The 14612-nt window shown below is 38.8% G+C and overlaps 1 protein-coding gene across 3 annotated transcripts in view; it reads left to right on the plus strand.

Annotated features, from left to right (window-relative positions):
• The first annotated feature begins 1457 nt into the window (after nucleotides 1-1457).
• Nucleotides 1458-14612, plus strand: part of AIG1 (androgen induced 1) — a 216759-nt gene continuing 203604 nt past the window's right edge. The window contains exons 1-2 of one of the 3 annotated variants that reach the window (XM_054570056.1): nucleotides 1458-1988; nucleotides 2111-2448. In XM_054570056.1, coding sequence (XP_054426031.1) covers nucleotides 1848-1988; nucleotides 2111-2113 — 144 coding nt within the window. In that variant the 5' untranslated portion in view covers nucleotides 1458-1847 and the 3' untranslated portion in view covers nucleotides 2114-2448. Of the gene's footprint in view, nucleotides 1989-2110; nucleotides 2449-14612 lie in introns of those variants that run through there. The other 2 variants (XM_054570055.1, XM_054570054.1) reach the window with 2 other exon arrangements.

Raw genomic sequence — 14612 nt, forward strand, 5'->3', positions numbered from 1 at the left:
CCCAAAATTGTGGACTGACATTCTCCATAAAATATTTGAGTCAAGGTTTATGCAAATATTTCATTAAAACCCACAACAAAACTCACTATCTTACCATAGTTAGGCAATCACAAGATAAGAAAGGCAACCCGATTGGAATAGACTCAAAACACTTTTTTGAGTGCTATAGTTATTTATTTAAAAAGAAACTGACCACAGAATAAAATTTGAAGTGGCTTTATGAAAATATTTTTATATTTTGTAATGATGGGGAGGGAGTCTTACTAATGATTTTTTAAATTGTAAGGTAGGGAGTCACATCAAATTGAAAGGCTATCACATGAACTCATAAAACTTTATGAAGGGCTTAGCAAGATAGATCTTCAGACCTACTTTTAAATTTTTAATCTTACAAACATGTAGCATGGAAACAATTAAAAAAATTAGACCCAACTTTTACATGAAATCTACAAATCATCAATAATGAATAGTTCTAGGCTGGTAGAATCTTTTTGGAATTATCCCAATTTTTTTGTGACATGATTTCTACTAGCATAGTTATAAGGCCAATTTTAAAAATCTACTGGGTTTCTTACTTTTGGTTTAGAGCTTGATTGGAAAACTTCAAGCAAACATTTGTGAGTTGCTATTTTCCCTTTCACTCTGCTTTCCCTGCCCCCTCCCTCCACAGTCTCTGACTCAGAGACTATTTGGAGAGGACACCTGTTTTAAATGGATCCACAGGAAATACCTATGTTGTCTTTTCATAATTTGCCTCTGCTTCTGGTTGGCTAAAATGTGATCATGTTGCCCACAGACTGATGAAACTCCGATGTGACAACATTTACTGGAAGGCAAAGGGAATCCAATTTATATTTATTTTCCTTCCATTAAGTTCTGGATGTGTAGTGTAGGAAAAAATAAATAAGTAAAAGGGCAAAACCAGTTTAACCCTGAAAAGATTAGTATTAAATTACACACATGGGTTTTACTTCCAAACGTCGAATTATTTGTCTTTAAGTAGAATGCAGTCTTGTAGTGTAGACAGTTATCTGACTCTTTATATGCTTTTATTTATAAATCTCTTTGTCCAAAGTTCAGTCTGCCTTCTTATATAGTAATAGGATATTTATAAACCTCTTGGGGAAAGAGCAGGGAAGTCTATCTACTGGGATAGAACTTAAAACGGAAGTTCATAATGATGAACAGTAAGTAGTCTAACACTAAAAATCCAATCCGTAATAAAGCAAGTCACCCTACCCGTGCTCAGGTTGACATTCCGCGGGTTCCGCAGCATCAACCACCCTATTTGTCCAAGAAGTTCAACCCAGGAACCTTCCCCCAAAATCCCCCAGCTGGAACTCTTAGTCGAAGCTGGGGTCCTGTCCTTTAGGGCAGGGTTTCCGACTTCCCGCCCCGCCCCGTATTGTCACTCGCAACAACCCCGGGACGTCGGAGGGCGTTCCCTTTCCGAACACTGGTCGCCTTTGGGGGCAACGCCCTCACCGACCCGGCCCCGCCATCCGGCCCCACCCTTCGGCCCCGCAGCTCCTAGGACGCCTAGGGGACGCCTAGGGGACGCCTAGGGGGCGCCCCCGGCCGGGTCTCCCGGGGCCCGAAAACGCTGGAACAGAAATGACGGAGATGACGAAAGAGCTGACGCCACGCCGCCTACCCGGCCTCGGCCACCGATAGCGCCCGCGCGGGTCGCCTGGGCACTCGCGGTCGCGAGGCTCCAGCCGGGCACACCCCGTTCTGCGCCGTCGCGCCCTGCCCCCTGCTGCGCCCGGCTACCCGTCGCGCACACTGCGCCTCTCGCCCTGCCCTTCCCGCGCCTCGCCGCTCAGCCAGTCCAGGCCTCTGCGAACATGGCGCTTGTCCCCTGTCAGGTGCTGCGGGTGGCGATCCTGCTGTCCTACTGCTCCATCCTGTGCAACTACAAGGCCATCGAAATGCCCTCGCACCAGACCTACGGAGGGAGCTGGAAATTCCTGACGTTCATAGATCTGGTAAGGCTGCCGTCTCCCTTCCCCCGTCCGCCCCGCACTTTAGCCTGAGTGTATTTGCGAGTGCTCCAGCGCCTGTGGGCGCACGCCTCCAGCACCGACGCTGGTCCTCGCCTCTTCCCCAGTGATTGCGTCTAACGCCCGCCTGCCTCCGCGGCGGCCCCTCTGCACCACCCACGTTACCTGGTTGCTGTAGTTCGAGAGGAGGTGGGGTGCAGCCAGGTGGTGGGCTGTTTGGAGGGGAACACAGACATGCTTCTAAGAGGTGACACGGAAAGATACTCAACTTAATAAGTGGATTGGACGACCTTGATCATGAGGGGCCTCCGACTCATTCGCTCCCAAGGTGCTTTCCAGAGCGCCCATCGTGGGATCAAGTTGCAGCAACTGTGGAAACTGGGTACTGTCGAATTGCTTGGAGTTTCCTGTGCAAAGACCAAAATCCTCCATACAAGGAAGAGAAAGCGCCTAATAAAGTTGCCTTTTTTTTTTTTTTTTGCATCTGGTTATTTTTGTTTTTTTGCCCTTTGTCAGTAATTTCCTTACTACCCTTTACCCAGAAACATTAGGGAATAGAGATTTTCAAAATGCCTTTCCAGTGTGACTTGCACCTGATTTCTTATCTTTCCACATAATATTGCATTAGTTTGCATAAGCAGTTCCACTTTTGGCACAACATGATAGCCCTGGCAATTGTAGTTTTTTTGTTTTTTTATTTGTTTGTTTTTAACATACTTACTTCTGGCACTAAAAGGGCCAATCAGAAAATGAACAAGAAGGCCCAGGAATGACATGGGGTGGAATGTAGGAACTTCAGAATGAGAGGTGGTTAATTTACTCTGGGTCCAATACATACTAAAAGATGATCAAGTCTGGGCAGAGGGTTCAAACAAAAGTAACCCATGCTAAGGACTAAAGAAAATGTAGAACCAATTCCTAGGAAGCCAGAACTGTCCAAAATAATATACCAGGTTGGCTACACAAGCACGATTATCATTGTTGACCCTCCATTTTCTTGAAGAGAATGATACTTGCTTTAAGATACTTCCAAAGGCTTGGGATCCTTCAAAAAAAAAAAAAAAAAAAATGCAGTCGCAGTGTTTTTGTTTAGAAAAACCACCTTATATTTGCGTCACATTAGATATATTCAGAGAGGAATTTAAGTTCTTTTTTTCCCCCAGCAGCCTCCAAACTGGGCTAGTACCCTAGGGCACAGGGCGTACCCAAGACTTCCCAGTGGTTCAAGGGTTTTATTTTTCAAATCTTCAACTTCTGTGTCTTTTTTGAAATTGATCTCCCTCTGAATACATATAATGCCTCCCAGTTCTCTTTTTCATGTTCTCCATTCACCCAAGGGATGAGCACATGACAGAGCTCTGTGTTGTACTTAGCATTCAGAGGCTAGATGATTTTTCACCAGTACTGTCTTCATATTTGATTGGAAAACAACGTCAGACTTGTTTTGACAGGAAAGTGTATTGGGTTGATTGGCTCTTGCAGTTATGATGTATGGCATCCATTTGCTGTAGATTGAATGAGTGAAATCTACAGCCCTGACATTTTCATAGATATGTAGCAGGGTGTTGGAAATCATGCCCCTTTTTCAAGTGTTTTAACTTATGTTAAAAATGTTTAGATGTTATTTAAAAATATGTGCCTAGGCTTTCAGAATTCTTCTAAGGGCTATGCGAACAAATTTCCTCTTAGATCACTATAATATCCCCTTCATCAATCAGGTCTCACTTAAAGCTGGCGCATTTCAATGTCACCAAGGAGCAACGTTGAGCTAAAATACTGATGGAGAGCCCAGCAGAGCCACAGGAACTATGAACAGTTTTCAGAAGCACTTTGGCTTTGGATATAGTGTAGAGGGGAGCAGAGGAGGGGGTCCGCAGTTGAGAAGGATAGAAATTGAAGGTGTCAGTTTATCTATGAGAGATGACTGCCTCTCACATTGGCGTTGCGTACTGTGTGTTGAAAAACGAGACTCACATAAAACAATATATTTCTAGAGCCAATTTGACTCTACTTAAACTGTCATATACTTTATATTTTAGCATTTGATGGTTGAACTTGTCTCTTAATGATCATCACAAATATATTTTGTCTATCAGAATTCAGGCATAAGTTCAAACTTGAAACTTTTACTTGGTTTCATATTTAAATTCAGCTTATATAGGCCTTCAGCCGGTCACCTAGATTTCTTACTCTCTCTGGTTCTGATTGAGATATAACAATTCTCTTTAACCATGAAATTCTTGCAAGACAGTATGTATAGAATATATTCACAGAGGGACATTCAAGCAAAGTGATATGTGTGTGTATATATATTATATATATTTATATATGTATATGTACATATACTAGATCTGTCTGGAAAAAGTCCAGCCATTTTTAATATAACAAGAATGGTTTGCATGACATTGACTTAACCTGGCAACCAAGGAGAGTCGACTGGAATGCGCATGCATGAACAATGACAATTTCACTGTACTAGTCAGTGGAGGCGGTAGAACCCATTGAATGAGCATGTGTACTGTGTGGCTGTCATATTCAAAATTACTGAGCAAGTAGAGCAACAAATCTGCATCCAATTTTGTGTTAAGCTTGAACATTCCTCCTGGAAACTATTCAGGTGATTCGGAAGGCTTTCAGGGATGACACAATGAGTGCACTGCAAATCAAATGTGGCATGAACCCTTCAGAGATGGTTAGGAATCTGTTGAGAGTGGTCCACGTTCTGGAAGGCCTGCAACAAGCAGAACACCTGAGAATGTTGAACATGGTACAGGCTGCAATCAGCAAAAGTCGGTGACTGACTGCGCATGAACTAGAAGCTGATCTTGGGATTCCAAAAACTACTGTGTCCAAAATTTTGATGCAGGATCTTGGCATGAAACATGTTGTGGCAAAATTCATTCCATCGCTTCTGCTACCAGAACAGAAGGAACGTCGTGCTGCAGTTGCTTATAACTTGATTCGAACCGCTACCAATGAACCAGATTTCCTCAAGAAGATCAAAACTTCTAAGGCAGCTGAGGTGTCATTGTCCTATGTATAGTATTTCTCGTGTCATATCTTCTTCAATAAATGTCCCTATTTTCCTTATCACATGGCTGGATTATTTATGGACAGACTATATGGATTTATAGTCTTTAGCTATATAAAACATTGCATAGCTGTTAAAACAACCAACCTGTCAATCCTTAGGAATGGCATAAAAAGATTAGGCTACTGATTCACTGATTTAACTTTTCGCTTTTGTGTGTTAAAAATCATTATTGCTTAGTGCCTTGGACAAATTTAATGATTCTAAGATCATTAGAGCAATTTTTGAAGAGGGTTTAGCTTCTCAAAATTTCAAGGAGAAGGCCCTCTTTCTAGTCAACTTGGCTTGCAGGGAGTCTGGACATTTATCCTGGTGGCCACAGTCTGGCTCCATGTTCCATGGCATCAGTTTACCAGAACGCAAGTTGGGAATCTCAGGCAACGTGTCCAGGAGCAGATGGTTACGTGGCAGTGACCATTCCAGCTGTAGCCATAGCTTTCTTTGAATAGGAGTCATCCCATTAGAATCAAAGCTCATGGTTAAAAACTGAAATGCAAGATATTGCTCTCAGTAATTTTTATACTGCTATTCCCCAAGAGCTTCTTTTTTTCTAGCATTGAAGAACTACAGTGCTTCAGGAATACTCAAGTTAGTAAATGGAAGTGGAATGCTGTGGTGTCATAGCCAGAATAATGGGTCCCTAAAGATGTCCATGTCCCTGCAATCTATGAATATATTAGGTCACAAAGCAGAGGAAAGTTCAGGTTGCTAATTAGCTGATGTTAAAATAGGGAGATTATCCTAGATTATTCATATGGGCCCAAAGTTAATCCAAGGGTTCTTAAAAGTAGAGGGAGGCAGAAGAGGAGTCAAGTGGAAGATGTGACTGCTGAAGATAGTGACAGAAGTGACAGACACTGCATTGCTCCCTTTGAAGATGAAGGTAGGGGCCAAGAGCCAAGGAATGTAGGGGTGCGTGTCTCGGAGCTGGAAAGCACAAGGAAATAAATTCTCCCTTGGAGCCTCCAGAAGGAACACAGCCCTGCTAACACCTTGGTTTTAACCTGGTGAGACCCATTTTTTTACTTCTGCCCCCCAGAAATGTAAAATAATACATGTGTATTGTTTAAGGCACTAAGTGTATGGTAATTTGTTACTGCAGCAATAGAAAGCCAGTACACATGGCTTTATATCCTCTGACCTAGAAAAAAAAACTTACATGTTGTCGTACTTATGCAATGACTCAGCAGTTCTTTGTGTTGATTAGGTAATTGGTATTACCTAATAAACCAATACCAGTGCCAATAGGTATTAGGTAATTAGGAATTTGAGCTTTAACCAAAATACAGGTTTTAGCCAACTGCATCTATGAATCTATGCAGAGGAGACATACATGTAACAATAGGAAACATGAGAATCTGTAAAAACTGAACAACATTGGAAAAACTAGGTGTTTGCTTTACTGTAAAGTATTTTGGAGACCATCACTATGCAACATGCTGTACCAGGAGGAAGAATACCCTTAACTGGAAATAAGCTGGAGGAAAACAAAGCTTAAACTAACTGATTTCAAATACTTCCTTAACCAGTATTACAGCTGATGAATTTTCTTCAAATGATAATCACTTATCACTAATGAAAGGATACTTGCCCCCTCAAGTTATGTAACAGTTGCCCCCCAAAATTATTAAAATGAGAAATTAGAATAAAAGCAGCATAAATAAGTTTAAAAAAAAAAAAGGCAGATGCATTTTGATGCCTCAAAGTAAGGCTGGGGTGTAGTAAGTTTTTAAACTTTTGAACAAATGGAAAGCTTTTCTTACCAAATTTTCAGTGAGCACTCTTTTCTTGCCCTATCTCCACTTAAGACATTTGAAATAATAGGGCTTTTTTTTTTAAATGTATCAGTCAGAACTTTATTCAAATGTGTATGGTAGGATGTCTAACACGTAAGCCAGAATCAACTTCTTTGAAAAGCATTAGCCAGATACGCCTTACTAAAAAAATTACTACTGACATCGGATTTAGGACATTTGATTTTTAAAGATTGAAACAAAAATTTGGCTATCCCATTTGCTCTGGTTTGTGGTGCCGACCATTTTCAGAGTTACCTCTTAGGGCTCCATCTCCTTATTCTCCCGGTACTGACTTCATTTACGCATGCGCAGAAGAGTGTTTAGGCCTTGCCTCCCAGAAGCGGGGTCCGGCAACAAGAGTATCCGTCTTACCTGGGAGCCTGCTAGGAATTTGGAACCTCGGGCTCCACCCGAGACCTTCTGAATCAGCATGTATGCCTTAATAAGATCATCAGGTGCTTCATCTGCACATTCTAATGTGATCAATGCTGCTCTAGGCCACATCGTTTGTTTTGTAAGTTAACATGGAGTAGTTTATAGAACACAGCCTCAATATATTAATTCTGCCTACTCTAAAACATATTTAAACATGCCCTGGCCCGTGTGGCTTAGGTGGTTGTAGTGTCATCCTGTAGACCAAAAGATTTTGGGTTCATTCCAGGTCTGGGCACATACCTGGGTTGCAGGCTCGGTCCGTGGTCAGGGTATGTGCGAGAAACAACCAATCGATGTTTCTCACATTGATGTTTCTCTTTCTCTCCCCCATTTTCCTCCCCTCTCTGTACAAATCAATCAATAAGCATGTCCTCGGGTGAGGAAGGAAAAAACATTTCAACATATTTCAAAATAAATCGAAGGTGACTCCTACAGTGACATGGTTGAAAACATGATGTAAAAAATGACAACTTTAAAATAAAAGGAAGAGAAAAATGTGCTAGGCACCAGGGAGAGGTTATTTATTGCCATTATGAAACAAATTTAGCTAATCTTCAGGGCAACCAAGGCGGAAAAAGAATACACATTTGATTGCATTGTCCCTAGTGTTGGCACAAAGGAAGCATAGCAATTTATCAGAAAAATACAGTTCTTTCCAGGCACCGAATTTTCAAGGTTATTTATCACTCAGATCGTCATACAAAAAACATTAGGTAGCAAGTAAATAATGCCTTTGATTGATTTTTTTAGCAGAATATATAGAAGTATTTTTATAGTTGATGTTTCTTATATCATGATTTGAGGAAAGCCAAAGGCATGGTCTTATATTTTGACTGGATGAGGGCATTTTTGTAGAGGTTTAAAGTAATATAATCTAGGCACTTATTTTTGTTTTCTAAATTTGTATTAAATTCCCAAGAATTTAAGAAAACCACAGAGCGAGAAGGATAAATAAGGGCTCAGATGTTGAAATGCTTGGGGTGTTCAAAGAACAGGAAATGGTCAAGTATACCTGGAGGATACATTTTTTGCTTTTAGACACGCTAAGAATTTCTGATATTTAAAGAACATTAAAAAGGTAGAACTACATAAGTATACTAAACAATGAATTTAAGTTTGTCTTATATTTACTTATTATTTAAAATATTTTTGACTCCAGTTCGTGGCTTAATTTTAAATAGGAAATAAAATATCTTGAGAAGAGATTCTGTATGTCATTATGTAACTATGGTACTTAGTTTTGCCAGTTAAAACCACAGAATGCCACGTGAAGGCCAATAGTTCATTGAGTACTCAGGGAACAAAATGAAGTGGGTTTTTTTTTTTTGTTTTTGGATATTATACAAAGAGGGTGAAACTGCATTTTTTATTTTTATTTTTTATTTTTTTTTACTAGAATCATCCTTGACCCTGAAATGTGCACATAAATTTGAAGGGTTAAATAATGCTTTTTCCTAACGTGGGGGAAGAATTTTGAGTATAATACTTTGCATAACACCCTCTTTACCTTCTTTGAAAGTGTTTGTTTTGGATGAAACATAAAATAGGGGCTTGGTTTTGTCAGAGTGGGGGAGATAGTTGAGCATATAATCACCCATTCCCTTTCTTAGTTGCAACTGTTATTGAAATTACAGAAAGTCATCTGACCACTAGCTGAGGTCACTTCTTTTCCCCCCCCTGCCATCCCCCATCTCTGCTATAACATTTAGCAAAATTAGTAGCTGCTCTTGAGGGTTTTCTTTTTGTTTCTCTGTAATACCCTGAAATGTCATGTGTTCCTGTGGAACTGTGAACAATAGCACAATTTTCCATATTGAATCAGATATTCCTGGGACCCAAGCATGCTTGGAAAAATCTTACTGCTTAGGATTCCATCACAACAGAGCTTTCTTTTGTGTCTAGCAGCCTATGGGTAGGCAGCTAAAGAGCCTGTTTCTCGCCTTCAGGGCAGTCCTCCCGCAGTACAGGGAGCACAGAGCCCTCTGTGAATGTGGGATAGCCATTGATCAGACCTATTCTGGAGCAAGATATGGAATGTCGGTTCGATAGGCTTGGTCAAGATGGACTAACCAAGAATAACCAGAGAAATTGCTTGAATACTGTTGTTTTGAATCTTGAGAAATTAGAACGTTACTGTTACAGTATTTTAGAAGCATGGAATTCTAGAAAGTCAGATAATGGTATAGCCCTTTCATATTGACTTATATTTAGATGTGTTAGGCTGTTCTTTAAGAATTTAATTTCACAAGCAATACGTAGAATCATGGAAAATTTGTATAGTACAGAAAACCATAGGGAAGAAGATATATCGCATCTTAATTACCTTTAATGCTAAGTGCATCTTAGCATTTGAGTTCTTCAAGATCACGTTTATTTGGGAACTTTAAATACACATAGAGAGTCGGACTGCAGTTATATATATTGCATATGTATATAGTATGTGTACATATATAGTCATATTTCAGAAAAATCCTATTTTTATAAAAATTATTTTTAAATTACAGAGAAGAACATTTGTCCCTCAGAGATACCAATAGTAGTATTTGGTTTTTGCCTTTTGAACCATAGACATACTGTCCTTTAAAACAAAAGCTCAATACATACATACAGTCTGTATGAATTATTAAAATTAGCATACACTAAAATTAACTCTTTTTGGTGTACAGTTTATAAGATTTTGACATATGCACAGACTCATGCAGCCACCACCACAGCCACCTAAAATAGTCCTTTATTCTGTCTCTTTATAGCCAAGTCCTCCCCTGACTCTTAGCGACCCAGCTTTCTTCTCTGTCCCCATAGCTCTGCCTTTTCTAGGAAAATATGTGACATGCAGTATCCAGCACCTGAGTCTGGCACTTTTCGCTTAGCATAATGCATTTCAGATTCTTGCATGCCGTTGTATATTAATAGTTTGTTCCATTTTATTGCGGAATAGTGTTCCACAGTAGTCATGCACCACTTTTTTTGATCCACTCATAAGATGAAGGGCATTTGAGGTTTTTCTAGTTTGGAGTAATAATGAAAGAGCAGCTATAAACATTTGTGTACAAGTTTTTGCATGAACATGAGTTTTTGTTTTTACTGGGTATGGACCTATGAGTGGAATTGCTTGGTTATATGGCAAGTATATGTTTAGCTGGGTAAGGAACTGCCAAACTGGTTTCCAGGGTGCATGTGCCATATTGCATTGCCATCAGCAGTGTTTGAGAGTCCCAGTCACTCTGAGTCCTTATCAGTGTGTGGCATTGTCAATTTTTCTTCTATTTTAGCTATTCTAGTGTGTGGTAGTATCTCATTGTTTTAATTGGCATTTTACTCATGACTATGCATTTTTATTATGCAATATCTTGTTTGAGAAGTGTCTGTTCAGATCTTTTGCCCATTAAAAAATTAGATTGGTTCTATGGTTAAGCTTTGAGAGTTTTTGTGTATGCCAAATATAAGTTCTTTGTCAAATACGTAATTTGCAAACGTTTTCTCCCTGGCATATCTTTGCATTTTGTTAGTACAACAGTTTCTTTTGCGGAGCAAAAGTTTATCATTTTGATGACATCCAAATAATTATTTTTTTTCTTTTATGGAACATGCTTTTGATGTTTATCCAAAAACATTTTACCTAACCCAAGGTCACAAAGAATTTTTTCCTCTATTTCCTTCTAGAAGTTTTACTTTTTTAGATTTTACATTTAGGCCTATGATCCATTTTGAGTTAGTTTTTTGGATATGGTGTGCGATGAGTTTCAAGTTGAGTCTTCTCTTTATACTTTCTTAATCTGTATGTACAGTTGTTCCAGCACCATTTCTTGAGAGGACTCTCCTTTCACAATTGCCTTTGCACCTTTGCCAGAAAGCAGGTGACTACACTGTGGGTCTGTTTCTCAACTCTCTCCTGTTCTACTGCTATCTGCCTGTTCACAAGTACCATACTCTGTTGATTTTTGCAGCTTTATCATGTCTGAAATTTTTCAAAATTTGTTTAGGATATTCTAAGTGTTTTGCCTCTGTTTAAATTTTAGACTACTCTTGTTAATATCTACAAACAGTTCTGGGATTTTTGAGTGAAATGTCATTGAATCTATAGAATGATTTGGGAAAACTTGACATCTTAGCATTTACCCTTTTAATCCATGAACATGATACATCTCTTCATTTATTCAGATCTTTGATACCTTTTATGGGTGTTTTGTAGTTTTCAGCGTATGGTTCTTGTACATATTTTGTTAAATTTGTACCTATTTTGTTTTTATTAGTGCTATTATAAGTGGTATCTTTAAAAATTTGCCTTTTATTAAATATTTTATATTTAATTGACATTTTTATTGAGATAATTATAGATTTGCATCAGCTCTAAGACATAATATAGGCAGACCTGTGTAGGCTTTACTCAGTTTCCCCCAGTGATAACATCTCATAGAACTGAATCATAATATCACAACCAGGGTATTGATATTGAAGCAGTTAAGATACGGGATAGGTACATCACCACAAGATACCTTATGTAGCATTTTTATGGCCACACATACCTTCTCCCTTTGCACCATCCCTGACCCCTGTCAACTATTAATTTTTTTCTGTATGATTTTTTCATTTCAAGAATATTATATAAATGGGATCATATTTGTGTGACTTTTGGGGATTGACTTTTTTCACTCAGAATAATAAGAGATTCCTCTAAGTTGTTACATGTGTTGATGGTTTGTTACTTTTTATTGCTGTGTGGTATTTCATGGTTTGGGTGCATCACAGTTTGCTTAACCAATCACCCATTTAAAGGTACCTGGATTGTTTCAAGTTTGGGGCTCCTGTTAATAAAGCTGCTATGAACATTCATGTACAGGTTTTTGTGTGAACATAAAGTTTTGTTTTGCATAAATATTCAAGAGGGTTGTTGCTGGGTTGTATAATAGTTGCAATTTTAGTTTTAGAAGAATCTGCCAAACTGTTTTCCAGACTGGCTGTGCATTTTACTTTTTTACCAGCAATATTTGAGTGACCCAGGTTTTCCTCATTCCTGCCAATTATTTGATGTTGTCAGTATTGTTAATTTTAGCAATTTTGACCAGTTTGTAGTGATATCTCATTGTGTTTGTAGTTTGCATTTGGCTAACAATGGCTAATAATGTTGAACATCTTTGAGCTTACTTGGCATCTGTTTTTCCTTTCAGTGAAACAAATAGTATTATTTTGTTAAATTGTACTGTCTGATTGTTTATGCTAGTACATAGAAATACATTTGATTTTTGCGCATTGATCTTGTGTCTTGTGATTTTGCTAAACTTATTTATCCTTAGGGCTTTTCTGTAGATTCCATGTGATTTCTTTTGTTTGTTTTTTAAGTAGACAATCATGTCATCTACTAATAGACAGTTTTCTTCTTTTCCAATCTTCAGGGCTTTTATGTTTTTTTCATGTATTACTGTATTGTTTAAGACTTCTGATATTGAGCAGAAATGATGAGAGTTGATATTTCTGCTCTATTTTTTTAGGAGGAAAACAGCCTATTGCAGTTAAATATGATGTTAGTGATAGTATTTTTTGCATATATCCTTTATCGGTTTGAGTATTTTCTTCTACTCCTAGCTTACTGAAAAGCTTTAAAAAATCATAAATGATGTTGATTTTTGTCATGTGCATTGACTGCATCTATTGATATGTTCATATGGACTTTATTTCTTTTTCTTGTTAATATGATGAATTATATTGGTTGATTTTAAAATATTGATCTAGTCTTACATTCCTAGGATAAATGCATTTGATTGTGATATATTGCCCTTTTATATATTGCTGAATTTAGTTTGCTGAATTTATTTTGCTAAATTTTGCTGATTTTGCCTCTGTGTTTATTATGTTTATGAGGAGTATTTGTCCTTTTTTTTTTTTTTTTTTTTTTTTTTTTAAATCTGGCTTCAATTCTAGCCCTTGTTCTTCCTCAACGTTCTGGAAGAGAATGAGTAGACCTGGTATTACTTCTTCCTAAAATTTTTTATAGAATTTATCTGTGAAAACCACTGAGCCTGAAGTTTTCTCTGAGGGGAGGTTTTAACTAAAATTTTCATTGGCTTGATTACAAGATACGAGACTATCCATTTTATCGTTTCCTTTTTCATTGTGATTTGGTAGTTTCTGTCTTTCAAGGAATTGGTCTGTTTCGTCTCAGTCCAGCTCTTGTCTCTCCATGGCGTCTCCCCAACTCTCCAGGTTGCACCTATTCCTCTTCTTGCTTCCTCTGGCCAGACAGGTGGAATTCTTCCAGGATGCTGGCCTCCTGTGCTGTCTGTCGCGCTCTTCTACACAGTTAGGGTTACCCTCACAGAGAGGCAGCAAGAGAGAAAACCCCATGCTCCTACCCACCACCACTCTTTGTACACGAGAGCCTCCATTTCCCAGTTCCTCTGGCTAGAGAGAGAGGTTTTCCTTAGGGTTTTAGGGTCCTGTGTTATTCCCAGTGCAGTTCCATAACGGGACCTATGAGATCTCCCTCATGACCCCCGGCACGCAGGGGGTCTTTTCTCCGGTCCCCTGGCTGTAAAGAATCTTTGTTGTTCCTGCCTGCTGCGGAACTCCTGGAACCTTTGTTGTTGGTGCTTGTTGCAGAACTCCAGGATTCACTTGCCCTCGGGTCAAGTATAGGGGAAAAAAGGAAAATAAAAATCCTGAACCACACCACTTATTCAGGTTTTCACTTTACTTCTCAGTCCACCTGCTCTGTGTGCTTCTCAGAGCCCTCAGGCAGTGGCTTTCCGTGTTCTGTTCAAAGTTTTTAGTTGTACTCAGTGATGGTGACAGGCTGTGGTCAGCCTTCTCCACCTTGGCTGGCACCAGAAACAGATTGCATATAATTTTAATATCTGTTTTTTTCCCACCTAGAATATTTTGTATAGATTTTCCCATGCCAGTATACATCCCCTCATAACATTATTTTTAGTGAATGTATATTCCTTCATATGGTGTTTACACTGATTGTCTTAGTGAACAAAAGAATAGGTAAATCTTTTCACACATCTGTGATTATTTTCTTAGGGTAAATTCTTAGAGGTGGAATCGCTATACTAAAATCTTTAAGAGCGCATCTTAACTTTAAATCAGTCAGTTCCATTCCCTCTAATATTTAGCGTACGTATTTCTCTATATTCTTGCTAACACTATGAATAGAAAAACAACGCCAATGATTATGCAACGTTCTCCAACCTCACAATTTCCTGTCCAGGAGTTGCCCTGCAAATATTTCATCACATATCTTTTAAATGTAAGTGAGTAGTTGTCATTAACTCTATAAGACCCAGT

The sequence above is a fragment of the Pteronotus mesoamericanus genome, unplaced genomic scaffold (genome assembly GCF_021234165.1).
Source record: "Pteronotus mesoamericanus isolate MK-2021 breed Mesoamerican mustached bat unplaced genomic scaffold, CSHL_Meso_final contig_20, whole genome shotgun sequence".
NCBI lineage: Eukaryota > Metazoa > Chordata > Mammalia > Chiroptera > Mormoopidae > Pteronotus > Pteronotus mesoamericanus.